This window comes from Magnolia sinica, chromosome 2 (genome assembly GCF_029962835.1).
Source record: "Magnolia sinica isolate HGM2019 chromosome 2, MsV1, whole genome shotgun sequence".
Taxonomy (NCBI): Eukaryota; Viridiplantae; Streptophyta; class Magnoliopsida; order Magnoliales; family Magnoliaceae; genus Magnolia; species Magnolia sinica.
Genome location: NC_080574.1, coordinates 42,729,314 through 42,757,210, shown reverse-complemented (window position 1 = coordinate 42,757,210; position 27,897 = coordinate 42,729,314). Strand labels below are relative to the sequence as shown.

At 41.1% G+C, this 27,897-nt stretch overlaps 1 protein-coding gene across 1 annotated transcript; it reads right to left on the bottom strand.

The window, feature by feature from the left end:
- Window positions 1–648: 648 nt before the first annotated feature.
- LOC131237044 (serine acetyltransferase 2-like) lies at window positions 649–24,806 on the bottom strand. The gene is made up of 10 exons (XM_058234681.1): window positions 24,323–24,806; window positions 11,476–11,673; window positions 11,283–11,342; window positions 10,690–10,785; window positions 10,503–10,527; window positions 8,052–8,146; window positions 7,647–7,813; window positions 2,715–2,788; window positions 2,553–2,612; window positions 649–1,472 (listed from the first exon to the last, which is right to left on the bottom strand). The coding sequence occupies exons 1-10, from the start codon at window positions 24,587–24,589 to the stop codon at window positions 1,405–1,407; spliced, it is 1,110 nt and encodes a 369-aa protein (XP_058090664.1). The 5' UTR covers window positions 24,590–24,806; the 3' UTR covers window positions 649–1,404.
- Between the last annotated feature and the right edge of the window lie 3,091 nt (window positions 24,807–27,897).

Genomic DNA, 27,897 nt, shown 5'->3' with positions numbered 1-27,897 from the left:
TCGATGAAACAAAAAGCGCATCAATTGGATGGGATAATGAAAGCGATACTAACGGATCAAGTTCAAATGAAGGTAATAACTCTCTTATTCACGGGCTAGGAAGTCGTTCCTCATATGGACTATATTAACAAGATGCCGATAAATTTTGAGTGAGTTTATGATTTTGTAGTAACATTATCATATTATTATTTGGTAGCTCGCATTAACTTGTTATGCACAAGCATTGCACCTGTCTCAGTTCTAACAATCTTAATTTTTAATCACTTTAATTAATTTATAATAATTTGTAAAATAATATTAACTCGACTTGACTCGACTCGAATAGCTCGCTCGACCCGACTCAATCCCAGCTCGACTCGACACAAACCAGCGAGCCAAGTTGAGATAAAAGGTCGAGCTGAGCTAGACCTCAGGTCATGGTGGGGTCAATTTGAGCCGAGCTTGGCCTAGATCAGTCGAGCTCGACTCGTGTACAGCTTTTATCTTGCAGCAGTAACATCTGCACCGTAAAGACAATGGGATGAATGGCTTGGATATTTCACCTGTCTGCCAGGCTGACATATATGGTGGCATGTGCATTAACTGATTTGTAAAGGCACATGGGCTCAGCATAGCATAGTAATGGAATAGTTAAAAAAAAATAAAAATAATGATAATAATAATAAGGAAAATGACTCATCAGTTCAGGACTCGCATAAATCATTCTATGGCTAGAAAACTTAGCCGGTTCACCTGCTGGGTAAGCCAGATGTTTGTCTAAAATTGGACCTATGCCATCATTGGAATTTAGACCAGACCCAACCTGACTTTAACTGGGTCCATGTGTGATGGACCTGAGCTGAACCCAACTAGACCCGGTTCGTTTAACGCAGTCCAAAAGGTGAGGCCCGAACCTGACCTGATTAACAGCTCCAAAGGAGGGGACCCACACCCATTACGATTGGACAGATTCTATTAGATACCCATCGACAGCCCTAACGAAAACCCAAGCATGTAAGGTGTCCATGATCTCCAGACCTTATTTGCAATTTCATTCAAAACACCATGACCACGAAGCTCTTCAAGCGTGCCTTCAAACCCACAATATCTAACAGCCATTTCCAAGTTTGACTTGCCTGATGAGCAGACCAACATTATTTTTGGATTATGGCGTGCTCACAATGTACCCTACCAGATTAACGGTCTACGTCTCTCACACGTGCCCCATCTGCTTAGACCTCACATGAGAGGCCCTCACTGAATCACATCCCACTAGGAAATTTGAGAGAGGAGGAAATAAGTGGGACATCCAAGCCACAATTCAAACGACCACACTGCATACGTAGCCTGGCCCAAAAATAGCCAAAAATCAAGCAGTGCCCACATAGAAAAAACAATGGATCCTTTAAAAAATGTTGCCAGCAATCATGTTCCCACATACAAGTCTCTCCCACTCGATGCATGGACCACACGAAACATTTCACACACAGCAGCTCCCATGCAGGTCCCCTGGGCTCAGGAAAATCAAATAAGAGTTGTAATTATCAATCTAGTTATGTAGCAATATGAGATTCACATAACAATCCCAGAGCACAATGACAATGCATGGAATAACACGAAACAACTGAAATGGGCTGACCAACAAGGAATTCTCTGTCACCCTGTATTTGATCTTTCATTTTTACATTTTATTAGTGTTCACGTGGCACAGGCTGTGAGGCCACCCATGTTTCTGCATTTCGTCTAAGATACAGATTTACGATACTTGCGTGTGTTTATGCACTTGAAAATGGCACAAATGCATTAGTTTCTCCCACAAGGGTAGTTCGGATGAGCATCGCCGCCGTGGCCATGAATGAGCTTTTATCCGTGGCAAGAAAAATGTGCACATGGATGATTCATGCTCGTTTCTTTGGGAGCATCACTTCGTATCTGAAATCAGGGTCCATGCAAATGAAGAAAATAAATTATGATGTCAAGAGCCCTGCCAAAGCTAGACAATTGGATAGAGAATCCTACACTTGAACACTTGCTAGTGTGGCACATGAGTGCAACAGCTGGGCCATTAATCAGCTTCGGTCTCACTCCGCATGTGCTGCGGCCAGAAGGCAAATTGGTCAATTTATCAGGTGCGCCACACATGTACATCGAATATGGTTGGCCTATCCTTTCCGACTGTCCATTTTGTTCCATCCATGCATAGTGCACCTGCCCCATCATGCTGCATTTTCAAGCAAGGTGTGTATGCCTGTATGGTGGGACCCACCAGTGAACACCTTGGATCTCATAAGCATGGTTCTAAGGCTCATAGGTCACCTCTGACTCAGGCCAGTCGGGCCACATGTTGTGAGTGGCTTAACTCCGGGCCAAATCAATTCGAGTAGCTGAGCCTTTTAACCATGCTCACAAGCATGGGGCATGGCAGCACATGGAGCTATCTTTTATAGAGACGTTTTACATGGCCTCCTCATTTAGCGGCCCTAATCATTCAAGGCCCAGGTGATCCACCCATCAAAATCCAGTCTTCAAACAAGATGATTTTCTCCAAAAGGTGAAAAGTCCATAGAACTCACCATTAGATCTTCCTTCTATAGAGCCAACAGCTACTTGTTCAAAAAATTCTTTTGTGGCATCTGCACATTTGATATGACGAGCATACAGATTGTTAGTTTCTGTATTTCAATTTTCAACTGTTGAAAAGAAAACAAGACCTTCTATGTGAATTTCTAATGTACCGTGCTTCATTGTCAAGGCCGGGTATTGATCTTCAACATATCCAACCACCTTCGCCGGGTTTCCTGCAGCCATGCTTCAGAACCAAGAAAGGGAAAGCATGTCATTTTCAGCAACTGATCCTACCTCTCGAGTTACAACTGACGAAGATGAAATGTCCACGAACATGTAGTGGTTTGTCTGGTAGAAATAATACATGGGAGGCAAGCCAAAAAATGGAAGTTTCGTGGCAGCCTTTGATTGCCCTTGAAATGTAATACCCACTCAAAACCAACCAAAATGCCTGCTTTGGTGCCCACGTAAAATGAGTTCATCTCGTTTTAGTTAACAGTTATCATGTATTAGAGATTTTCTTTTTTAGGGATTATAAATAATCTTAATAACCAAAAATTTATCTATGTTCTAATCTCTAATATATAATTATTATTAACTAAAATTAGATGTCATTTTTCAAGTGGCACCCGAACAAGCTCTTAGTTGTTTATGCATCACTTTTGCCTTTTTTTTTTTTTAACAACTCTTATGTCCAGCTCAAGGGAATTCTTGTCATTCATCTTCACGCTATCAAAGCTATCAACAATACTTTACGATGTAAAGAGATGGTTCAGTGTGGAATATTGATATTCCTCATGTTGTGCTATGTTTTGCTTCATATATGTTACTTTTCCATCCTTCTGTTGTTGGGTTATGCTTTCATATCACTTGTGAATTTTTACATTTCTGTCGAAAGAGAACGAGGGTGGGTCTCATTCCATGGCTCAGAGGTAGACATACTGTGTTTCAAGTTTCAACACTAAGGTTATGGGTTTGAGTGCCCATGTGGGGTGGGTGTGTAAAAGTATAGAGAGAGAGGGAGAGCTTAGAAGAATTAGGGAGAAAACAAAACGGATGCTCCTTGAGAAGTGGTGGTGGATGTATACCAAAAGAGTCGTGGGCGCTGCGGAGGAATGTGAGTCGGAGAAAATCTGATCAGTTGGATGAAAGATGGTTTCTCGTGGCAGTGACTGGTGGAGGAAGTCAGCATATGTAAAGCAATTAGTGTGATTTGAAAGAATAAAGGTGGGTGGGGAGTGTGTTTGCCAAAAGTATCAGATTCCATGGTTCTCCTCAGGTTGTTACCCGTGGGAGTATGTGAATATGCAGGATGAAGCAGTTGATATAGCCTCCTCTGAATCTGTTTCCCTCCATCTCAAAGAGAAGTAAAAGATATGACTGATAGATTAGATAAAGAGCATGTTTAAAAAGGAGTTTGTAGTATCAGATGTCTTATCATAGTATTTTGTTACTGATTGTAGCTGTTACATTTTAGGCAATGTATTCAATAACGGAAATGGTGGCCATAGCAGCCAGCTTTATAGCCATTACGATACGGGCTGTAATGGCTATAACCGTCCCTGATGGTAAAATTTTTTGAAGGAAGAAAATGTACTGGCACCATATCGGCCCGTTAGGGGGCCAAGGCGGCTTTTTAATTTCAGAAAGGGTGTCACACATAACAGCTCCCACCATTACCTTTATCTAATGGCCATAACTGTTTTTTAATACCATGATTTTAGGCTTTCCCTTTTTTTTTCTTCAATAAAATGATGATTCATAATTATTTTTTTTATTTTTTATTTTTTTTAAGTATTAGATTCTGGGTCAGTAAAAAGGTGACAGAATTCAGTTCAAGAAGAATATATAGTAAGGTAATGTCTCTTTGGCTGAGGCCCATGACATGTTGTTTGCTCCCTCTCCTTGTCAAGACATCAAGGATATTGATTGCTACAAGGTAGTAGGTGGAACGTCAAGCTTCAAAGGAATGAAGGTGATGATGAGGTTTGAGATTTGGTGATCTCTGGGCAAGTTGGACCAGATGTCTTTTCATGTATAGTTCGAGGACAGCGAATTGTGGAAATGGGCATCGCACGGGGCCTTTCTACCAAACCATTCACTCCAGCCATTTCTCCCTGAAAGGCTGCATCAACATGTCTAAGGTTTGGAAGGCTCCTGTTCTGCCGAGAGTGCAGGCATTTGCTTGGTTAGCCATGGCTAAGTGCTAACAAGATGTCATTATCGAGAACCACAAAAAACAAAAATATTGTTATTCCCAACAGGTGTGTGCATTGCAAGAATAATGAGGAGATGGTCAATCATCAATTTCTTCATTGCAGCATATCTAGCTACTTTTGGGGGCATTTCTTCACCAGCTGGTCCCTATCACACTGATCCAGAGGATGTCCCGGTTTGCAATTTTGTGGAGCATCTGGAAAGAAAGAGCAGTAGAATTTTCTAGGACAACCAAGAGCTGATTGAGGTGCTGGTGCGGAGAATCTCAATCTCCTTCATGATTAGAGGATGGTCAATGTGTTAGTCCATGTAACTAAGGAAATGAGATGGCTTTATTTTGGACATCTAGTTTTCTTGGTACGGGTTTTAGATCTTGTTGTGTTTTTCCCATTGTTTTAGTTGTTGAGTTTAGTGGGCCTGAGGTGAAGTGACGAAATATCATTTCCATGGTATTGAAGAATGAGGTCTCTACACTCTCAAGCTATGTCACAAGGAAAAGGCACCTTAAAATTGTGCCATGTCGACATGTATATCAGTCCTGGCCACTCCTCAACAGGCTCAGATAAAACTTGATGTTCTATGTTTAATTATTCTAGTATCTTAAGGATCTTTTTTAATACATTGATTATTATTATTATTATTTATTCTTGAGATCTTTTTATATGCAAATTACTTACAATACACTATTAAAGTATGGTACTTATTACTTTATTTGTATGGATGGGTTTTTCTTTGGGCAATGAGGAGGGGATAAGATTTTGGTATGATATCTGGATAGGAGATCAAATATTGAGGGACAAGTTTCCATGATTAGCGGGTATTGCTCAATAGCCTAATGTAGTAGTGGCTAGATGTTTTTCGATCCATGGTGATTCAATGGTATGGGCTCCTCCATGTAGGAGGAACTTATCCAAGGTAGAGGTGGAAGAGTTGTTGAGCTTATTGGAATTGCTAAGGTGCATCAGGTGATATCACAAAGCGATTTGATGAGGGCTAGACGAAAAGTCCGGTAAGCTTTCAGTAAAATCTATCTAAGATTTCTTGGAGGGTCCTTTGGTTTCGAGGATAGCCACACTACTTGTGTTTGGAAATATGGAGCTCCGCCAAAGGTAGCCGTTTCGCATGGTTAGTGGGAAGTAATAAGGTGTTTACTGTGGACAAGTTACGCAAAAGAGGGATGATCCTTCCTAATGTACGTCTGTTATGCGACAAAGCCGAAAAATCGGTAAATCATTTATTTATCCGTTGTGAGTTTGCATCAACGATTTGGGAGTAGTTCATTAGGAATCTTGGTTTCTGCTGGGTAATGTCAGGTTCCATTGAAGCATTATTCGAATCTTGGCATGGAGGAAAGGGGGAGGTAGGGGTGTACACAAACCGAGCTAGCTCGGTTAGCTCGTTTGACTCGACTCGAAAAAGCTCGATTTGAGCTGGATTCAAACCGTGTCGAGCTGATTTTTTGAGCTCGAAAATGAGTTCGAGCTGGCCCCAGCTTGACTCGACTAGGATCGAATCCAGCTCGAATCGAACCAATTCGGTGACTCGATTACTTTGATATTGATGTTGCTCACCAAGTGTTTGATGAAATGACTCAACAAAGTGTGGCCAGTGGCAAGGAAGGTATGTACATGAAATAAATACCCTTTTTGTCTTGGTTTTTATGTTGCTTAGAAGGTGTTTGATAAAATATCTTGAAAACCATTGCTGCTATTTACCATACAGTGGGATTTTGAAGGTGCAGTCCAGGTGTTTGTGGAAATGCAGCACAGGCGAACTCAGCTCGATCTTGGCTCAAACTGGTCCGAGCTGCTGACCGAACCGAGCTGAGCTAGCCAGTCAGGCTCGAGGACCGAGCCGAGCTGAGTTCGAGCTGAGGTCAGCTAGTGGCCGAGCCAAGTCGAGCTGAGGCCTGCTCGACTCGGTTCGACTCGATGTACACCCCTAGGGGGAGTTAGGAAAGAAAATATGGTGTATCTATCTCTCTGCTGGATTATGAGTGTTGTGGCTTTAAAGAAACAGTCGGTGTTTTCGGATTCGGAAAAAGTCACCTGGGAAGATTTGCAAATTGGTAAAGGAGCTGGTTAAAGAATGGGTGATTGATGCAGAGATTATTGGGGCTGACTAATTCTCTAATATTTGGGCAAAGTTGTAATTGGGTGTTTGTGCTTTTGTTTGTTTCCTTTTTAGTTTTTTGTATTCTTTTGGTTTTGTTTCGGCCTTTTTTTCTCAATAAAATTGCCATCGTTCAAAAAAATAAATTAGAAAGCCCTACTGGTTGAATAGAATGTTCTAAATTCTTGACTGCAACCTAGAGCTACGATACAATGTTCTGCAAGGACATGCCCACAAGAACAATAGCTAAAAGTGAAAGTAGCTACAAAGATCACAATACTCTTGGCATAATGTTTTGGGAAAGAAATGAAATTCTTAGATTGACATTGTATGTGAACATTCATATAAAACACTTTCTTTTGATCAAACACATCACTTTCATAGAATGTCACAGCCATGCAAAAAGTGGTCCAACTAAGAATGATCACTTGGGATAAAATCAGACCAATCCACTCATCAGGTGGGCCACACCTGTACGCTGAATGAGACCATCAGTTGTCCATTGATTTCAACGTTTAGCCCACCTGATGAGTGGACCATTCTGGTTTTCAGCCCAGGTGATCGTCATGGTTAAGCCCACCTTTTTCCCGGTTCAGATGTTCAACACAAGTCACATTTGTGGGAAAGAAAGCATTGTATGTAAAAGTCCATATACAAAGCTGTACGCGAACATGTAGCCCTTAGAAATACAAAAGCACAATAGCATATGCAGATACAAGGAAGTCTTGAGATGCTTTCGATATCTATCTGATCATCATAAGTTTTTTTTCTACCTGTGTGGAGGAATGCTCTTTAATACAAGAGAACCAGCTGCAACCATCGCCCCTTCACCTATAGTAATATTACCAAGAATAGTTGCACTGGCTCCAATAAGTGCACCTTGACCAATCTTAGGATGACGATCTCCTATTTCTTTTCCAGTTCCTCCTAACGTTACACCCTATGAGCATCAAAAGAACAACTTTGGTGAGGGATTCCAATTGCAATTCCGAAGTATGGGATTTTGTATATCTAAACAAAGATAAAATCTCAGATCATATATTTCTGCAACATCATGACACAAAATACCACCATACTCGATTGCTTCTTTTTTTTTTTTTTACTCCTCAAAAAAAATGAAGCACGTTCTTTTAGAAAAGAACGTTCTGAATAAGAAATCAAAGATGTAGTTGACTTGCCTGCATTAATGAAACTCTATTTCCTACAATGGCAGTTTCACCAATAACAACACCTGTCCCATGGTCCAATAATATTCCCTCTCCAATTTTTGCAGCTGCAGAAAACGAGTGCTAAAACTGAGCATCAAATTTGAATGAAAACCAGGAAGCTTCCCCCAGTGTTTTAAAAAGTGAATAGTGTGAAGCATAGCATTCACCCCCCTGAAGCGTGGGGCATAAGCTACATAGTGTGTAGCCTACTTCTAAAATTTTAATCAAGGTTGCGCTTGGTTGCACGATTTCATGATATTCTGCACCAGATTAGGCTGATTAATAATGAAATTTAACAAAATGTCATGATATTTGGTGCAATCAAATGCAATCTATAGTAACAACTAACAAGAAAGGGCAATGATTAAGTATAAAGGTAAAGAATGAGCAACAAAGCTAATTTAATGTCATTACTTGTATTATTTTACTAAAAGCATTGAAAAGATTTTATATATATTTGGAAAATAGAAAATTGTGACAAATTATTGAAAACATTAATTGATTTTAATATTGTGGTGAAAAATAACTTGTAGTGTGAGCTACATAGCGTATAGTGTACTCTATATACAGTGTAGTGTATGCAAATTATAATGTAGCATAGACAAATTATCATGTAGCAAAGGCTACATGTGACTTAAGCTATTTTCATCAGCTACGTAGCATGAAGGCTAAGCTATGCTACGCAGCGTAGCTATTTAAAACATTGGCTTCCACTATTTCTCTCACAAGCAAGAACAAAAAAATGAGAAGGGAATTGCTCCAGTTCTCTCAAAGCACTATGCATTATGGTGCTCCTAGTTGTATTGGAACACTTAGTCCAATTAATTGATTTGGACTGACCATTAGGTCCAACACACATTTCATGGATTACCATGTGAGTATCACACGGACCCAACAATCATAACCATATGATCACTGGCCTTTAATATGGACGGTAAAGATTGTTTACATGAAATAGGTTAATAAATCAATTGATCCATATATTAGTTGGGGGCCATCATGGATTGGTTATGATCATGAAGATTCACTTTTGTTAGGAACCCTAACCATCTCATCCATCGCTTGGAAAAGGGGAGGCTACAGGGGAGGCTACAAAAAAGTAGGACTAATTCAAGAATGGAATAGATCAGAAAAGGGATGGCTACAAAAAAGTAAGACCAATTCAAGAATGGAATGGATCATCCTATCAGCAGCCAATAAAATATGTTCTGGAGTTAATGGACAGCTCAATCAATTGATTAGACTGTGCAAGTAAACCAATGCAACTAGGAGAATTATAACTTCCAGTGCTTTGAGGACACTGGAACATTTCTCAAACGAGAAAAATGAAAAATTAAAAATAAAGCACCAAACTGCAAATGCAAAATATCTCTTTTTATTCAAGGAAAACAGGTTGAGAGTGAGAGGAATACTATTTGGGAGTCCTAGCTGCTTGTTTTAGCGAAGTAATAGTAGGAATGTTTTTAGATCACATGCATTTAAAATTTTAAACAGAGGTTTCCAGTCCCTCATGAAAAACTGAGGAAGCTCTAATCCTGGTGTGCAAATACCATCCATGAAGAACTTTGCTTCCCTAAAGATGTGTAAGATCTGAACATCCAGAACTTCCTCAGATATGACCCAGATTTTCACAAAAGTCTCGGCCGAGGTTCACTAACCCCACCACAACATGCACACACCAACTGAGCACATGTCTGGATAATCGGATCGCATAAGGTGGGACCCACAATAAAGCTGAACTAGCAGAAAAATCACACCGTTCAACTCATCAAGCAGGCCACATGTGAATGTGGACCATTGACCCTTTTTCTTTTTTTTTTTCCTTGAATCATCAATTGTTCCCATACGAAGGTCACCCACCTAATGAGTTGCAAGGCAATCTTTGCACCATGTCATTTTCAGTCAAACACACATTATGCTCTTCAAATGTCCCATGTGTGCCAGGTTGGCATTCATGCTATGTGTTGAGGTGCATGGTGAGCGTGGTTGTGGAGCTAGCAAACCTCAATCTCAGCTACCTCATGTAAGTATCATATCATCTAAGGCGCTTTCATACACTAAGCTTCCAAACACATCTTCCCTTGACCACTCCATACGTGGAGCTTCAAGTGAACTTATGACTTTCATCCAGAAAGTGAAACCCCAGAATTCACGAATTCTACTATTATCACCTTGTTGGGAGTTGGGACTAATCAATGGAGAATTTCAAACAGTATCAGCCCATGCAGTTCCATGTAGGGAAGTAAGCCCCCAACATCACTACCAGATCCAAGTTGGGGTCAGTTTCAGTTATAGGCAATCCATAACCACAGTCCTAGCTACTTAGCCAACATATACCAGATTGGATGTATGGGCTCCCACCAAAGCAACAGTAAGGAGCCACGTAAAAGCCCCTATGGGAGGGAGGGAGGAAGATTATACCTGGGTGGATATCCACTGCAAAAACCTACATATGAATAAGATGAAATGTATACAGATTAGAAAAAGAAAGCAAAAAAAAATAAAAAATCCTACAATAATGTTAGTTGTTATTGCCAAATCAATGAAAAAGTAACTAAAAGCTTGCGTGAAAGCATTGTGGAATTGGGTATTCACTCCAAAGAATCACCTCACTTATCCGGCTTTGCAACGCCAAGGCCAAGACTTTGCGTCCTTTATTCCACAGCACGTGTGCTATCCGATATGATTGCAATGAATGGTAACCCTGACAAAAAGAGACGATTTCATGACATATGACAATGTAACCTCAATACTTATGTGCAGAATGCAGATCGGTACAAACTCAATCTCTTTTTCATGACAGGAAAGTGTTATGATTACTTCTGACATTGCTCAACAGATATAGACTTTGTATTCTGTTGATTCTGTAACTAGTATCAAATGTATATTATATACGTTAATGCTGTATTTAGATGTCCCAACCTTTTCTTTCAAGCGCGTGGCATGCTTTCCTGCGGAAAACCTATATTATAAACATTTCATGTAGGATAGAAAAGCATTCCAAATAATTACTTGGGGCAGAAAAAGGAGATCCTGAATAATGTGATTATTAAATCCATAATGTCCCAAATACAGAGTAGAAAGGACAACAATCCACTCCACAGAAATATCCTAATGGCTTGCAATTAAGGTCATACAAACATGTCCACATTGAATCTTGGATGCCAACAAATGCCAAAAGCTGTGAAAGAGACTTCATACCTTAAGGTACAACAACGCCCAGGTATATGACATGCATGACGGATCCCTATCTTTAAATGCCTGTCAAAGAAAATATCTAAACTTCAGAAGGAAAAAAAAAAAAAACATATTTCAACCATCTATGTTTGAGGTCAAATAAAATTTCTTAAGAAAAGGGTGGAGCTAAGATGCCTTCACAGGGCAATGAAATCACCTGAACATCATGACGAATTGAGCGTTGAATACCTTTATCATGCATCATTATGTCATCAAAGATATCCATAAGTTGTGTAGCCAAGAGTGTCGGATTCTGGAGCTGATTAGCAAGGACAAACCCCAATGCCTTCTCCATACAATCATGAGATAAAATACTGGCGTACAAAAAACTGCTTAAAAGTGGCTCCTTCTCTGCCTGAAATGATTGTACAGATACCAATAAAGGAACTGCACAAGTATGTATGCCCAAACAGCAAATAGTAACAACCGGTGGAAAAAGTATTGACCATGGTTTTAAGACTCGGATGAGTCCAATATGACTCGTCCTAGTCAACTCGGATTTGGCACTACCTGATCTGGTTTGATACCATGAGTCACCCCATCGAGTCTAAAAACCATGGTGTTGACAACAATCACGACCCACAAACTACCAAAAAAGTTTTAAAAGGAAATGGAATTTGAAGTCAAATCCAGAGGCTAAAACCATTTGCAAATAGAGACACATCTGAGTTACCACACGTGTAGATATGCTAAAAGAATGGAAGTTATATATTGGGAGATAAGCAAATATGCGTATGTGTGCGTGAATTGAACCAGCGGATACGATTATGACTATTTTTCTAATATTTAAACAACAGAAATTACAAACTAAATCAACGAAAATCAACTGCCAGCAGGCCTGTACATCAGGTATAAAAGTATGTGTCATCAAGCTATAAGTCCATAATTTCCATCTCAGCCCCTAAATTTCTAGCTTCTCTATGAAATTTTTTTGATTAGTTTTTACACATTAGAAATCTGTTTTTAAAAAAGGGAAAAACCTGCAGAATAACCTATATTTAGGGTATCCTTGTTAAATGACCTATACAGATGACTGATGGTCAATGTTGCTGTTTGGCGGAACAGTTGTGGTTGTAAGGCTGTATGACTGACCTGGTTTGACTTAAGTGTGCGTGAGTGTCTCACATAGTTGTTGCCACAAAAAGTGTGGGTTACACAGCCCATATTATATGCAAGGCACATCTTTTATGTATAAAGACCCATGAGGGGAAGTTTGGTCTTTTTCGTGTAATTAGAGCAACCTCACTTTATTAATAAAAGACGTGAGAGAAGGTGGGGCGTATAACTGAACCCCTACCTTTCTCTCCGTCTCTTTCTTTCTTTGTACCATGTAATGCAGGGGCATTTTCACGCCGGGCTCGAGTGAGGTGGCTTGTACGATGCAGGGGCGTGCTCGGGGTGGGCAGCCCGTGTGTGGCGGGTGGCTCGTGTGAGGCGGTACCCGTGTGATGTGGGGCACACGAGGGGGGTTCAGCCAAGGTCCTAACCCATCGGATGTGGGGCCTAATGATGCAGGACATGGAAATTAAACATGATATGTAAGATTTTAGACTTTAGATCATACTAATTTAGAAATATTCACGAAACTTCCACATCCCACATAAAGTCAAGCATTCAATCAAGAGGAATCTACAAGGGTCCAAGCCTACATATGCTAGAGCTGGATCAATTAAAATTATAAACCAAACAATGATCAAAGGAGAGTATATTCATCCACATACGCAAAGGATTATTTCCCCAATCAAAGGGATTCACGTGTTTCAATTCGGGAAACCCTAGGGTTGAAAAAGGGGAATAGAAATTGGGATTTAGGATAATCTAGGGTTAGGGCTAGGGAAATATAGTGAGAGAGGAGTGAAAGAGAGGAAGGAGAGAACCTGGGATCAGTTCACGTGTGTGGGCAGCAAGCGGGCTTGACACACATGCGTGGATTGTGGCCCGCATGTGTGTGGGGCCCACGAACCCAAAAGGGGTCAACAAGGGGTTGGTCGGCCAGGGGTGGGCTACCCACACACTAATTTTCAGATCGAACGAATGACTCGTTTGAGCACAGTGTTCCGCCGAAGTTTTAGCCCTCCTACAGGGCCTGATTCTGGAAATCTACTGTAGAGAAAGACTGACTGCAAAATAAAGGTGGATTTGAAGAGTGGATGGTTGTAAGAGATGATGATTATAGATGGCAGGAGATGGGGGCGATTTGAGATGGGTGTGGCTTCACACCACGATAGTTAGCCCTTCGAAGAAGGGAGAGTTTCGCACCCAATTGGATTTCTACAACTCTGAGAATTAGAGAAGTAGGAAAACGTAGAATTTTATTAGTAATCTTCAATGCCAAAAACCCTACAAGGGGTTGCCTATTTATAAGAAAAACCTATACCCCAAAAGCCGCGCCATGTGCGCTCCCTATTACTTAGAAACAAAGTAAAAAAAAAACAACTAATCAAAGCAATTTAAACCGTCGATAATATTCCTAATAACAATAATAAGCAAAACTCAAAGTACTAGATTATCTAGAGTAGTGGGTCACGATCATGAGATCTAATGGTGGGATTCACATGACGATCGGGTCAACTCCAATGAACCAAAACACAGTCCTCTAACTAGGAAGCCCTCCCTGGACGTCGTCATCGATCCAAATCGATGGTAGGGCCCTCCTCCTCCTCCTCCTCCTTGTATTTGTGCATAGAGGGGGAGGGAGTGCGTGTGCGCAAGATGTCTCCATCAACTCTCTCCGGCTGCGAAGATTTCGTCACTAGCGAAACAAAACTCCTGAACCGCTCATAGATGTCAGGATCAACTCGTTGAAGCTCCTCCTCAGTGAGCCACGTACTATCTGAAGTTGGACGTGATTTCCACTTAATCAAGTACTTTTGAAACTCGCCGTCTGACATTGATACTATCTGATGGTCTAGAATATCCTCTATCTCCTCTCTGGGTATGGGAAGGAAAGGTATGTGAGGTAGAGGTTGGGAAGAAGGGTCGGAAAGAGGCCACGGATCAAAGGAAAGGTCTGAGGAATCGGGATAATTAAGCGAAAGGCTGAACAATGTATCAGGGGTCACCTGAAAAGCAACTAGATCCTCCACATTGAATGTGGAACTAATTCCCATGGAAGGTGGAAGATTTACCACATACGCATTGAGACCATTTCGTTTTATAATTTTGAATGATCTAGCGCTACGTGCGTGTAATTTATAAACGGCTCCTTGAGAATACCGCTCTGGCCTGATGCGGAACATCACAAAGTCCCTTACATTGAATTTCTTGAAACGTTTATGCTGGTTTATAGGAAGTTTGTAATGTTCATTATTATTAGTAATCTTTTGCCTGATTTCTTGATGCAATGAATGAATGTGATATGCAAAAGACTCTGCAAACTCGATGGTCTATAGGACAGGGACATAGGAACAAAATCAATAGGCTTCCTAGGTTTATATGTCCCAAACTGAATAGGAACAACATCACATCAAAATATGTCTTTATATGATTCAAATTGAATAAGAACAAGACAATGATGCGGGACTGGAATGAAAGTTTCATCAACCCAAGACACTCTATAGGGTTGGGGATGAGCTTCCAGCTTCAAGCCCAGACGGCTTACCGTACTAATTGATGCCACGTTGGCACAACTATCGCTATCCACGATCATCTTGCAGCTCTTATTACCACATTGTGTAAGTATCGGAGATCATGCCGCGGTGCCAATCGTCTGTATTTTTTGCTTATGCAAAGACGCAACGCACAACTGCAAGGGTCGCGGACTCTTGCGCTCCCTCTTCCTCATCACTAGGGATTTCTATTGGCTCATATTCTTCTTCTTCACCATCACTTTCTGGGGGCATTACTTCCACTTGCCCCTCAATAAGGAACACCTTGGTGCCCTCTTTCGTGCCACACTGGTGGGCAAAGTGACCAAACCCCTAACATCTAAAACACCTAGTCGCATCGCTTTTGCGCAAGCTAGATCCGACAGCTTCTTTACCCTTATCATCCTTGGGCTTAGACTAAGAATTACTGGAAGGCTTGTACTGATATCTAGTGTCAGGTTTATCCCCAGAAGGGCAGAATCACGAGACTCAAACCACCTTCCCACAGATGCTTTGAGGTATTGCTCAATCTCCAACACTACTTGATACATCTGTTCAAGAGTGTCTATGTCCTTGGCGAGCAATTCTCTCCTAATGTCAGAACGGAAGCCTATCTTAAATCGTGCAAGAGTGAGTACGGGATCCTCATCAACCTCACACCGGGTCAAGTACTCTTCAAATTTCTCAATGTATTTAGCCACACTCATGGAACCTTGTCGAAAAGATTGTCATTCTTCAACCAACCTTAAGTGATAGGAGAAGGGGAGGTACTTTTCCTTAAGAGTTTCTTTCATTTCTCCCCAATGGACTATCGGGGGCTCCTTCGACCTTTTTTTTTTCGCTCTACAGTAGCCCAAAACCTCTTTTCTTGGCCCACAAGCTTTATCTTAGCAAATCAGACTCGACGAGCATCCGACATGTTGTATCATTCAAAATAGTGGTCTACATATGCCAACCAATCTAGAAAAGCTTGAGGGTCTAAGTGGCCATCAAACATAGGGGCCTCTACTCTAACTCCCTGGAGGAGTCGCGCCCATGACCAATTCTTTGGCCACCTTCATTCCTTTGTCTATCCTCCTGACCACCCGCCTAAGATTGGGCATCTTCCTTAATGGTGGGGTTAGCCCGGGCAGAGGTCTCTAGTTGGGTAACGCACACATTAAGTTATTCAAAGCGTTGGTCAATACATTGTTCCAAGTGCCTACCCAAAGACTCAAACTGCCAGGTTATATTGTTCATTGACTCTTGTAATTGTTCCATGTTTAGCATAAGGTGCAAGCCAAAACCATGACCAGTACGTGTGGGCATACAACTACTCACTCAACTCAAAGATCCTCTAACACAACTATATGTACCTAAATGGGACTAAATGATCCTATTGGACTCTATATGAGGGAAACTACACAATGCTACTAAATTTTCAGCAACCTAACTGCCCAAAGAGTCTGTCAACAGAAAATTTAGCCAAGAAATTTATGGATTTGCTGACAGTAGAAAATTCAGCAGCCCCTAATGTGAATGATGGGTCCTAAACAGCCTTATATGATGAGAGTTAATGTAAATTAAACATTAGTAGACTAAACCCTAAACATGCAATGCAATCCACTATGAAAAACCTAAGCTCTGACACCAAATTTGATGCAGGACATGGAAATTAAACATGATATGTAAGATTTCAGACTTTAGATCATACTAATTTAGAAACATTCACAAAAGTTCCACATCCCACATAAAGTCAAGCATTCAATCAAGGGGAATCTACAAAGGTCCAAGCTTACATATGCTAGAGCTGGATCAATTAAAATTATAAACCAAACAATGATCAAAGGAGACCAGATTCATCCACATACGCAAAGGATTATTTCCCCAACCAAAGGGATTCACATGTTTCAATTCGGGAAACCTTAGGGTTGAAAAGGGGGAATAGAAATTGAGATTTAGGATAATTTAGGGTTAGGGCTAGGGAAATATAATGAGAGAAGAGTGAAAGAGAGGAAAGCGAGAACCTGGGATTAGTCCACGCATGTGGGTAGCAAGTGGGCCTGACGCACGTGTATGAATTGTGGCCGGCACATGTGTGGGGCCCACGAACCCAAAAGGGGTCAGCAAGGGGTTGGTCGGTCAGGGGTGGGCCACCCACACACTAATTTTCAGATCGAACGAATGACTCGTTTGAGCATGGTGCTCCGCCGAAGTTTCAGCCCTCCTATAGGGCCTGATTCTGGAAATCTGTTGTAGAAAAGGATTGGCTGCAAAATAAAGGTGGATTTGAAGAGTGGATAGCTGTGAGAGATGCTGATTATGGATAGTAGGAGATGGGGGCAATTTGAGATGGGCGTGGCTTCGCACCATGGTAGTTAGCCATTCGAAGAAGGGAAGGTTTCGCACCCAATTGGATTTCTACAACTCAGAGAATTAGAGAAGCAGGAAAATGCTGAATTTTATTTATAATACTCAATGCCAAAAACCCTACAAGGGGTTGCCTATTTATAAGAAAAACCTATGCCCCAAAAGTCGCGCCATGTGCGCACCCTATTACTTAGAGACGAAGTAACAAAAATAACAAACTAATCAAAGCAATCTAAACCGTCCATGATATTCCTAATAATAATAATAAGCAAAACTCAAAGTACTAGATCATCTAGAGTAGTGGGCCACGATCATGAGATCCAATGGTGGGATTCACATGACCATCGAGTCAACTCCAAGGAACCAAAACACAGTCCTCTAACTAGGAGGCCCTCCCCGGACGTCGTCATTGATCTAGATCGATGGTGGGGCCCTCTTCCTTGCGTACGTGCGGTGCGCAAGATGTCCCCATCACCTGGGCTACAAGATAAAGGAATTAATTCGCCATGCTCTATCAGTTCAAGCTTTTAGAGCAAGTGGCTAATTGTCCAGCATCAAATGGTATCAGAGCGGGAGGTCTCGTGTTCGAGACTTCACTCCTCGCCGGGGGTGAGTAATGCAGGAGCATTTTCACACCTAACTCGAGAGGGGTGGCCTGTGGGATGCAGGGGCACACTCAGGGTGGGAGGCCAGTGTGAGGCGGTACCGTGTGATGTGGGGCCCACGAGGGGGGTTCGGCCAAGGTCTTAACCCATGGGAATGGATGTGGAGCTTGGGTTATGATATAAAGGGATTAATTCGCCATGCTTTATCAGTTCGAGCTTTTAGAGCAGGTGGTTAATTGCCCTGCGTCACCATGCCACTCTGCATGGTATCAAAGCCACTTTGATCACCTTCTCTACTCTTTTTTTCCTTTACTTTCATCTCTCTCAATTCTTTCATTGGGTTTGGAATTAAAATAAATAAATAAATAATCTCGGGGACAGGTTTCCTTTTCGGGAATCTAGGGTTCCTCTTTTTTTTATGTGTGCAAAAACATTTATGGTTATCCATTATCGATGTTGGATGTGTATGATCTTCTCTTTCTTTCATCGGTAATAAAGAGGAGTTGCAGTGTGTAGGGCTGGCCAACATGCTCTACATAGATCATGTGATTCTAGAGAAACTCGCTTAACTACCCAACTACAGTGTTGTGTCCAGTTGTGGAATTGGACACTTATTGGACCTCTAATTGTAAGTTGATTATCAATATTTTATATATCTTGAATTATTTTCCTTTCATTCCCCATGGAAGAAAAGATTCATAATAAGGCTGGATTTGATAATCCGTCTGCTCCTTGGACACCAAATGATTTCAATCAAATTGAATGGTGTTAATTACCTTCAGTTCCCTAAGTGGGTTCAAGTTTTTCTACTAGCAAAAGGGAAATTGAAGTACTTAACTGCAAATAAACCCAAGGAACATGATAATAAATAAAATGAGTGGATTCAAGAGAATGCTCAAATAATAACCTGGTTGTGGAATAGTATTGAGACATCTATCAATATAAATGTGATGTTCATGGATACCGGCATACCGCTAAGAAAATCTGAGAGGCATTAGTGAGATGCATTGCTCATATAAGAACATTTCTCAAAACTATCAACTGTTGGAAGAAATATTTACCTTCTGAAAGGGTGATAAATCTCTTGGTGTGTACTATTTCTATCTAGAAGGCATTGTGGGAAGAACTGAATGTGCATCTGCCCTTAACACAAGGTCTTGAGAAACAATGGTAGCAGCTTGAGGAATTTTGTGTTGCTAAATCCCTATCTAGACTTAAACCTAAATATAAACCAGTTTTGAGTACAGATTTTGGGGGACAGAGATGTCCCATCTCTGAAAAAGTTGTAGCCAGTTTCCAACAGATTTCTCTTAGGACCATGACCACATGCGGACTAGGTGACAGATCTCCCATCTCTGAATGAGGTGTATGCCATACTCCAAGTGATATATCTTGGGAGCATACCAAATGTGGAGGTAGTAGATCTACTCTTGCCTCTTCTGTAGGTCATGGTGATGGCCGTCATGGATACCGTGGTGGTGGTTGTAGCAATCATGGAGGTAGTGGAGCTATATAGTCAGTAAAGTGGGGGGAGGCTGTGGATCCAAAAACTGTACCCATTGTAGGCTAACTTGGCATATTGTGAAGAGAAACTGGGATTTGCATGGTGATCCAGCATGGGCCAAGCAGGAAAATTATTTGGAAGAGAATAATGAACTTCTAACAAGCAAACAACTTATCTCTACTCAACAACAACAAAGTGCAATTGGTGATTTAGCTACAGTTTCAGAGATGAATACGCAAAGTTGTTAATTTAATAGAGATAAAAGCTGAAATAAGATGGATGCTAATTTTCTTGTTTCTTCCTCTTGTTGGACAAGAAATGGAAGCAACGAAGAGATCTAAAGAGAAGGGAAAAAACAGAAATGAAATTTCCTTTTCTGCTCCTTCATCACTTTTGTTGTTCTTCTTTCTTCTTCTCCATCTTTGTTAGGAAAGAGTATCTAGGAATTTGTAGGGTGTGTTACATAGATTTGTGTTTAGGGTTTTATTTAGCTTTCAATGAAATACCAAGATTGCCCATAGACTTGGTACTTAAAGAGAAAAAAAGAAACTATTATGATTATAAAAAAGATTCACTCGACTAGTCCCAGCCAAGTCCATTGTGAATCATTTCTTGACCCTGCAAATTGGGCGTGCTTTTGCCTAATCCCAAACAACCAGGTGTCACTTTCTAGGGCAAACCACGGCTAACTTTGCCCAAACCCATACACCAAATTTCATCTGAGCAATGAAGGATGATGCATTAAGTGAGGAGGTTGAGTTGACTCAAGCAAGTCATTTATTGACCAGCCAAGTTATGCAACTATAGTATCCTAGATGAGATCCTCCTTTGTAATCCTGTAAATTGAACTCCATGGATTAATGTGATTCACAGAGATTGTGCATGATTGCAAGGCCAAAGAGAAAAGAAAATGTCAAACAGAGTTTTCAACCTGATCCAAGGATGCTTTACAAAGATCACCACATCAATTACGTTTGGAAGTGACAAAATATCAAACCATTACCGCTTGCCTCAATTATGGGGTCTACTTCAAGTCCATCACATACTCAAAAACAGAACTAATATATTAAACAGCAAAAGCAAATAGGAAAGAGAAGAATGGATCATTTTGCAAAGGCTAACTTGGCATCAGTCATTAACAAGAACAAAGGATAAGCACCATGGTATCCACCTCCATTTGAGAACCAGACCATTTTCAAGAGTCCAATCTGCATTCCATACATGAGCATTCTCACCAGCGTTCAAAAGGCCATAACATCAACACTTTAGTCAGCCATTGTCACAGCACTAAGGACTTGCCCCATACTAAGAAAGCCATTTTGGTGGAAGCAAACAAGTTGCACATGAATTCCTTGATTCTATGAGATAGTACTTCGACAAAATCTGTAACACACCTGATATTTTCAGCGGTATTTTCCCCATGTTGTCATTTCTAAATAAAATCATGAAAACCAAGCATAATGGACTAGATAAAACACCTACACGCAATCTTAGGGGCTGTTTGGATTTGTGTAAAGTTGTGTCGTGACAAGCAACCGTAACAACCATACATGCCAATGGCTTTTCAACCCCCTTTGCAAGGGCATCAATGCACTTTTGGAAATGGTCATGGATATATGACCATTAGTTCACGGATTAGGTGTTCTCTAGTGGAGAGGTGGAACTACTTGTCAATGGCACTTTAGGTTTTTAGTGCACATGAGGATCACACTTAACCGTTCGCATGCAAGACATGTTCCAATGGGCCACATGTGCAACTGTGCAAGATGAAGCATCCCAATGTGCATATGTGCCACCATCAATCATCAAGTGCTGAAAAATGTAAACGTGTCAACAGCAGCCATACGCTCGTGTAAATGTGCCACATGAACCAATCTTGAAGTTCCTCATATGTGCAACAATCTATCTTGTCCATGTTCAAGGTGGTTGACAAACAAGGACAAAACAAAACAACTAGTCAGCAACAACATGTCCATGATCAACTAACCCTGATAGCATGCATGGATTGATATTCGTGTTTATATAACAACAAAATGGTTATGTAATCACGACTAAGATATTAAAAAATGGTTACATAACGGGTGTTACATGATGGTAACAGTGCTACCCATTATACGATATGTAGCACCTAATTTGAAAAGAGGGGGGGGGGGGGGGGGAGGCACCCCAGGGGGGCATAATAGGCTGATACAGATCCGCAACAGACCAATATACATTTTTCCTTTAAAAACATCCCAACTGTTACAGGGCCATAACTGTCATTATGCCCAAACTGTAATGGTCATATAGCCAACTGTTACGCCAGCTGTTGTCGTTACTGTTACCAGATACCTTGGTAGCAACACAACTTTGCTTAAATCCAAACAGGACCTTAAGATTAGCTCCATTGTGAGTCATGACTCAGTTAAACCCTTTCCAAGAGAGCTTTTTTTTTTGCCCTTTTCATAGGTTTGATAGGTAAGATGGGCTCACCCCTGAGACCTCAATTTTGTAACATGCCCTATCTACCAATGAGCTACAGTCTTGAACCCAAACAGAGCGCTATTTCATCACTCGATGCAAAAGATAAAGCTATATTTCATCATTTGTTGAAAGCTCTTATCACGGACTCACAGTTAACAAATGACAGTGGCAAAACTCTAGAAAGCCACTTCCCCTCTTGCACTTTTAGTTCTAAAATCTTCAGTTATTTTACACATCTTACCTTCTCCTATGCAATCCTCCATCATAAATATTCAGTTAGTTTACAATTTACACATCTTAGCTTCTCTTATGCAATCCTCCATCATGATTACTATTCTCATTTCAAGTACCAGATTCACAATAGTCCAGCAGTTTGATAACTTCAAATCACTCTCAACCATTTTTAAAATTGATTGAATAGCAACATAATGGATGTTTGATGGGGGCAATAGAGAACTGCTTGGGCATGATTCTAGGATTGAAGTAAAGAATGTAGATGAGATCCAAGCGCCTAGGTAGTTTTATCAAAACAGGCTTCACAGGAGAAGAATCATCCCTGGGTTCGGTCCAAAGTGGACCCATCCATGACATCAACAAAAGGTCCACTGGAATGAGATCTTCAAGAAAAGGTCGACTGCACATATCAGTGCACATAGACATGCATTTTTTTTTTCTATATGAACTCAAAACAAGCACCTATTAACAGATACTCTATGGTAAGTTGCATTTCTTTTCCAAATCCCAACACTCATATGCATTCTTAATTTGAAATACCAACTTCCCATGACTGGAAACTAAACCAAAAGTACATAAAAGTTCCCACTTGAAACCAGAAACTAGAACTCAAAGCATGCACACTTTACAAATATATGCTATCCCACAAAATGAGTATAGCCCAGCATGTCCACACATCAGCAAATGTGCAAATCTGGCACCTTTGGTGCATATCCAATCTGCCCATCATGCGGACTCCACCAGTTACATGCCTGGTCCACTCATGTGGTGGGCCACACCGTATAAAACAAATGCAAGGCTATTCAGCCCAGTGCATCTAAACGGTCACCTCAGCTGATAGACAGATCGTCTGCCACACTAGTTTAAGCATCTGGTGTTGCATTTTTCAAAATAAATGGAATTTCAGTTTTGTCTCTTGGTTGTAAATCTTGGTGACTCTTGGTGAATGGCTACAATGCCTTTCGATTAATAGCAACTTTAAATGCAGAAGAGGTGGAAGGTTGCAATTAAATCAAAAGACATCATGAAAGGGCATGTGTCTATTCATGAAAGGGCCTCAGAGTGTGCCTTCTATGTCTGTAAAAACCCAACCTTGGGTCATTCCAAACAAGCAATCTCCTCTCCCTAGTCTTTATGTTCTTTTCTCAAATCTCTTTCAAGTTTCTTATTTTGAGTCTATAGAATAGGTGTTTTGAAAATTCTATAGAAATTGCAAAAGGTAAATAAGTTAAGCGTAGATGAGCTTTGAACTCAAATTACATTTCCGTGATGATGTTGAGTTTTTTTCTGGAATTTTCAAAAATATGATAATAAGATGGGATGAACTTTCAAGGCAAGTTGATTTATATATCATGTTTTTGACATTTTTCCATGCCTTGCTTGGATGCCTTGTGATATCATGGATGATTTAATTGAGTTGGTAATTGTACATCTTAAAACAACACATACATCTTTACACAAAAACAAATCCACTGTTGCGTACCAAACTCAGAAGCAGGGAAGTGACTTTTCCAGTCACCGAATTTGGGCATGACAGACCTCTATGCTGCATATTTATATTTGGGATACAGTTTTTGGTTTTACAGGCTGAAGCCCACATTTCTCCGGTCTAGGAAAGGAGGCTTATTGTATCTTAGAGGCAGATTTACAACAACCCTCTTGCAAACCGGTTTAAACATCCGTAGGGTGCGCAAATATCACCTTAAAGCTAGCAAAATTATAACATGCCTTAAGCCTATCTTTAAGTATGCATTTTGTTTATGCCTCTTCCATACTTTTTTCTCTTTCATCTTGGACGTGTGTGTTTGGCCATCCGTTTCGTTCCGTATCCTAAAGACCACCTGATGAGGGAAACGGACTAATTCTCGAGCCAGGGCACCACCAACACAGTGGGGCCCACCTAATGAACAGCTCAGAGGTTTTCCATGCCGTGCCATCTTGGCAAATGTCCCAAAATGCAGAAACCTGACATTTTCCACATACTTCTTATCACTCAAATTCCAGCTTCTTATCAAAAGTCTACTCTCTACCAACCAAAAATAAAAATAAAAATAAAAATATTACACAGAAATTACCTAAACAGAAAAATCAAACTTACTCGTAAATAACTCCCAGTAAAAGAATCTTCAACTCAATAAAAATATTATAAAATATTTTAAAAAATACTAAAAAATAGATAAAGACGTCCACGCCATTCCTGAAAACAATAACAAGAACGATAGCTTTCAATAAGTAAACAGAATTCGATGTCAAAACGAATACCTCCGACTTCGCCTCCGTTCTCATTGCATCCCAGATGGGGTCCGCATTAGACTCGAGCGAATTCGCACCTGTGGCCGCCGCGGGGCCCACATCTTCCAAAGTCAAACAACCCATCGCGTAGACCGGGAATATCTTCTCCAATCGATACTTTGGGTGTTTCCAGGGGGAAAGCTTCTCGGGTTTTTCTTCTTCTCCTTCTGTAAGAGCTACACAGCTACATGGCATTTCAGAGCGGGAAAAGATTCTGTCGTTGCTTAAACGGGACATCGGAGATATGGGGTTTCTTCTCTGTGCAGGGATTTCTTCGGAATCCGAAGAAAAGATTCAAATGAGTGGAACTGATTTACACGGACCTCTGTCTCCCTTTCCCTCTCTCTCTCTCTCCTTTGTGTTTTTCCAAAGGAGAGGCTGAGAGGAGACCGGAACAAAGGAAGCCGTGGATCCTGAGGGGGGAATTACATGCTCGATCGTTGAGTTGACAAGTGGGGCCCACTTCTTGGTAATCATTCTGATGGCTTCAACGTTGGATGGAATATTGAGGTTCCAACGCAGAAGACTGAAAGAAACTATCAGTTTATTATTTGCCATTTTATTATTGAATGTGGACCGTGGAACCGTCCAGTCGCAGGACACTGATCAGATGTGCTTCATGGAAAACCACCATCGAATGAGGTGTCCATAATTTCAATGGTCTGGATTGCAAGTTAATGGGTGCCACGTTCACAAACTCAAGATCGAGGATATTGTGGCTTATTCTTGTGTCGAGGATCATACAATTCCTCAGTTGTCAAGAGGTGTGCTCTTTTGCATCGCATGAATGACACTTGTATTCAATTACGACATTATCCTCCGCTGCTGTGAACTTTGATACTCTGGCCGAACGTGATGGATGATACTCCGCCAGTTGGCAGTACCAAACGGATTAAATTATTTTTTCCAGTACATTCAATATTTTGTTGCCCGTATACAAGTTTAGGTGACTGCTGTCAAGCGCCATATGCTGCGTGATATTAAAATGAAAATATGCCTGATATTAAAATGAAAACATTTTGTTGCGTCACGTGATATTTTATACCCTAAAATTTAAAACCGGAACACTAATTCGTTTATGAGATTCCCAGATGGTTAGAGCTGTGCACTAGCAGCAAAAACTCAGCAACTCACTCACTCGACGAGACTCGAAAAAGCTCGACTCGATTTGGATTGAGGCGGAGTTCGAACCGAGCTGATTTTTGGAGCTCGAAATGAGTTCGAGCCAAGTTCAAGCTTGACCCAACTCGACTCGAATACTACTCGAACTTAGCTCGACTCAGTACAGGGTATATATACCCTTCCAAAAAAATAAAACCCTACCCTCCTTTTCAAAACTATACCGCCTGACGCCCAACCTTAACCCTCTCTCCTTATTTCCTCTCTCTCTTTCGCCCTCTCTATCAGTCCGATGGCCGGCGAAGCTCCTCCGTCCTCCCTCTCTCTCTCTCTACTCTCTCTCCCATCCTCCCTTACCTACCCACATGGCCGCACCGACACACGCCCTCTCTGTCAGTCCGGTCGGCGAGCCTCTCTCTCTCTCTCTCTCTCTCTCTCTCTCTCTCTCTCTCTCTCTCTCAGCCTTCCTTACCCGCACGGCCACCCCTGTTGCCCGCCCTTGCGGCCCTACTAGCCACTGCTCGGTTGCCCCTGCCGGCTGCCACTGCTTTGTCAGTCCAGTCGCCCCAAGCCAGTCCAGTAAGTGTTCAAATCACTCTAAATTTTTACCGTCCGTTTATTTGTTTTGTTCAGTGTGGCCCACCTACCAATTGCGTTTAGTAGGGAGAGGATTGCCTGTTACCCCAGGTGGGCCTATCTTAATGTATTTCTTGTATATATAGTCCATCTGTTTTTACACATCATTTTAGGAACCCATCCCAAAATCATAAGAAACTACCAATCTTACGGGGACCATGCCAAAAGAAGTGATGTAAAATCATGAAAAATAAATAAATTTGTGAGCCAAAAAAGTTTTGAATCAATATGATCTTTCTATTTTTCCTTCGTCCAAATTATATTCTTGAAATTATCAACAGGTTAGATTTCAAATAAACATTACATAAATCTTACTATGGGCCCTTTTGATTTTTGAATGGTGAGGCACTCAATCACCATTGTTTCCTGTCATGTGGTCCATATCAGTTTTGGATTTGCATTACTTTTTGTGCCCATCTTAAAATAGCATGAAAAACAGATAGACGGTATGGATGTACAAACAATAATCAAGATGTGCCTCAAAGTAGGGGTAACACCTAATCCTCTCCTGTGTAAGTAGATGTTCTATAACATTCATGGTTGAAAAATACCGCACATGATCCATACGACAGATGAAAAATACCCATACAAGTCAGGTGTGTAGAACGTTTTTACACATCATTTTAGGAACCCATCCCAAAATCATAAGAAACTACCAATCTTACGGGGACCATGCTAAAAGAAGTGATGTAAAATCATGAAAAATAATAATTTGTGAGCCAAAAAAGTTTTGAATCAATATGATCTTTCTAATTTTCCTTCGTCCAAATTATATTCTTGAAATTATCAACAGGTTAGATTTCAAATAAACATTACATAAATCTTACTATGGGCCCTTTTGATTTTTGAATGGTGAGGCACTCTGTAAGACCCGTATCTTAGTCCGTATCATTCCGTTAGCTTCCGCGGTCCTTCCGGTCAAATTCTGGCAACCTTCGCACTATATCCGACGATTGCGCGTAATCCTAAACCAGGTCCCATATACCGAAGTCGGCTCGAACCGAAACTTGTATTATAGCGACCGCGCCGTCGCCGCGGTTCCAACGCCGTGACTTGTGCACCGAACCGATACCCAGGCTAGGAGATGTGGACCTGCGTTCATTCCGAAGAAACACCGCGCGTTGCGAATTTCGAGGGAATCTCTACGAAATGTCTCATTAATCAATCAATCACTCATGTCAAGTACAATTCAAGTCACACCTTACCCAAGTACAACAACCCATCCCTCTTTCTCCACAAAGTCAACTCTCTCTCTCTTCACCCATTCCTCTTTTCCCAAAATTTCAACCCAACCCATACCTTTCCTTACATCACCCATCACCCATCACACCTCACCCATCCATATCACTCCCATCATCTCACTCTCTCTCTCATTTCTCAAATCTCCCAAGCAATTCAAGCTTCACACGTCCAACACCTCTCTCTCCTAAACCACAAGTGTGGTCCACCCTCTTATCTTTCATCCACACCATCAATCTCCCATTAACCTCCATCAAAAGGCAAGCTAAGGAGCATTGGAGTCTAAGGGACCAAGAAGAAAGAAGATAAGGTGGGTGATCCATCGTTATTTCTTAACTTAGGGCCCACTTGTTGGTGGGACCCATTTTGTTGTATGTGATTTAATCAAGAGGGGCCCATAGTGGCAGGGTCCCTCTATCTCACCGTATATATATATCTCTCTCTCTCTCTCTTTCTTTGTGAAGGTGTGGATCCCACCAATATGTGTTATATTTACCCCGTCCATCTACATTAGACGGTGTGGCCCACCCTATTGCAGGCGATGATCCACA

Excerpts from the sequence above, each read along its gene's own strand:
- LOC131237044 (XM_058234681.1), bottom strand. The coding sequence starts at position 24,589 with ATGTCCCGTTTAAGCAACGACAGAATCTTTTCCCGCTCTGAAATGCCA. Across the intron at positions 10,528-10,689 it reads TGCAAAGCCGGATAAGTGAG|GTTTTTGCAGTGGATATCCA; the intron begins GTGATTCTTTGG and ends ATTCATATGTAG. Across the intron at positions 2,789-7,646 it reads AAGAGCATTCCTCCACACAG|CATGGCTGCAGGAAACCCGG; the intron begins GTAGAAAAAAAA and ends TTGGTTCTGAAG.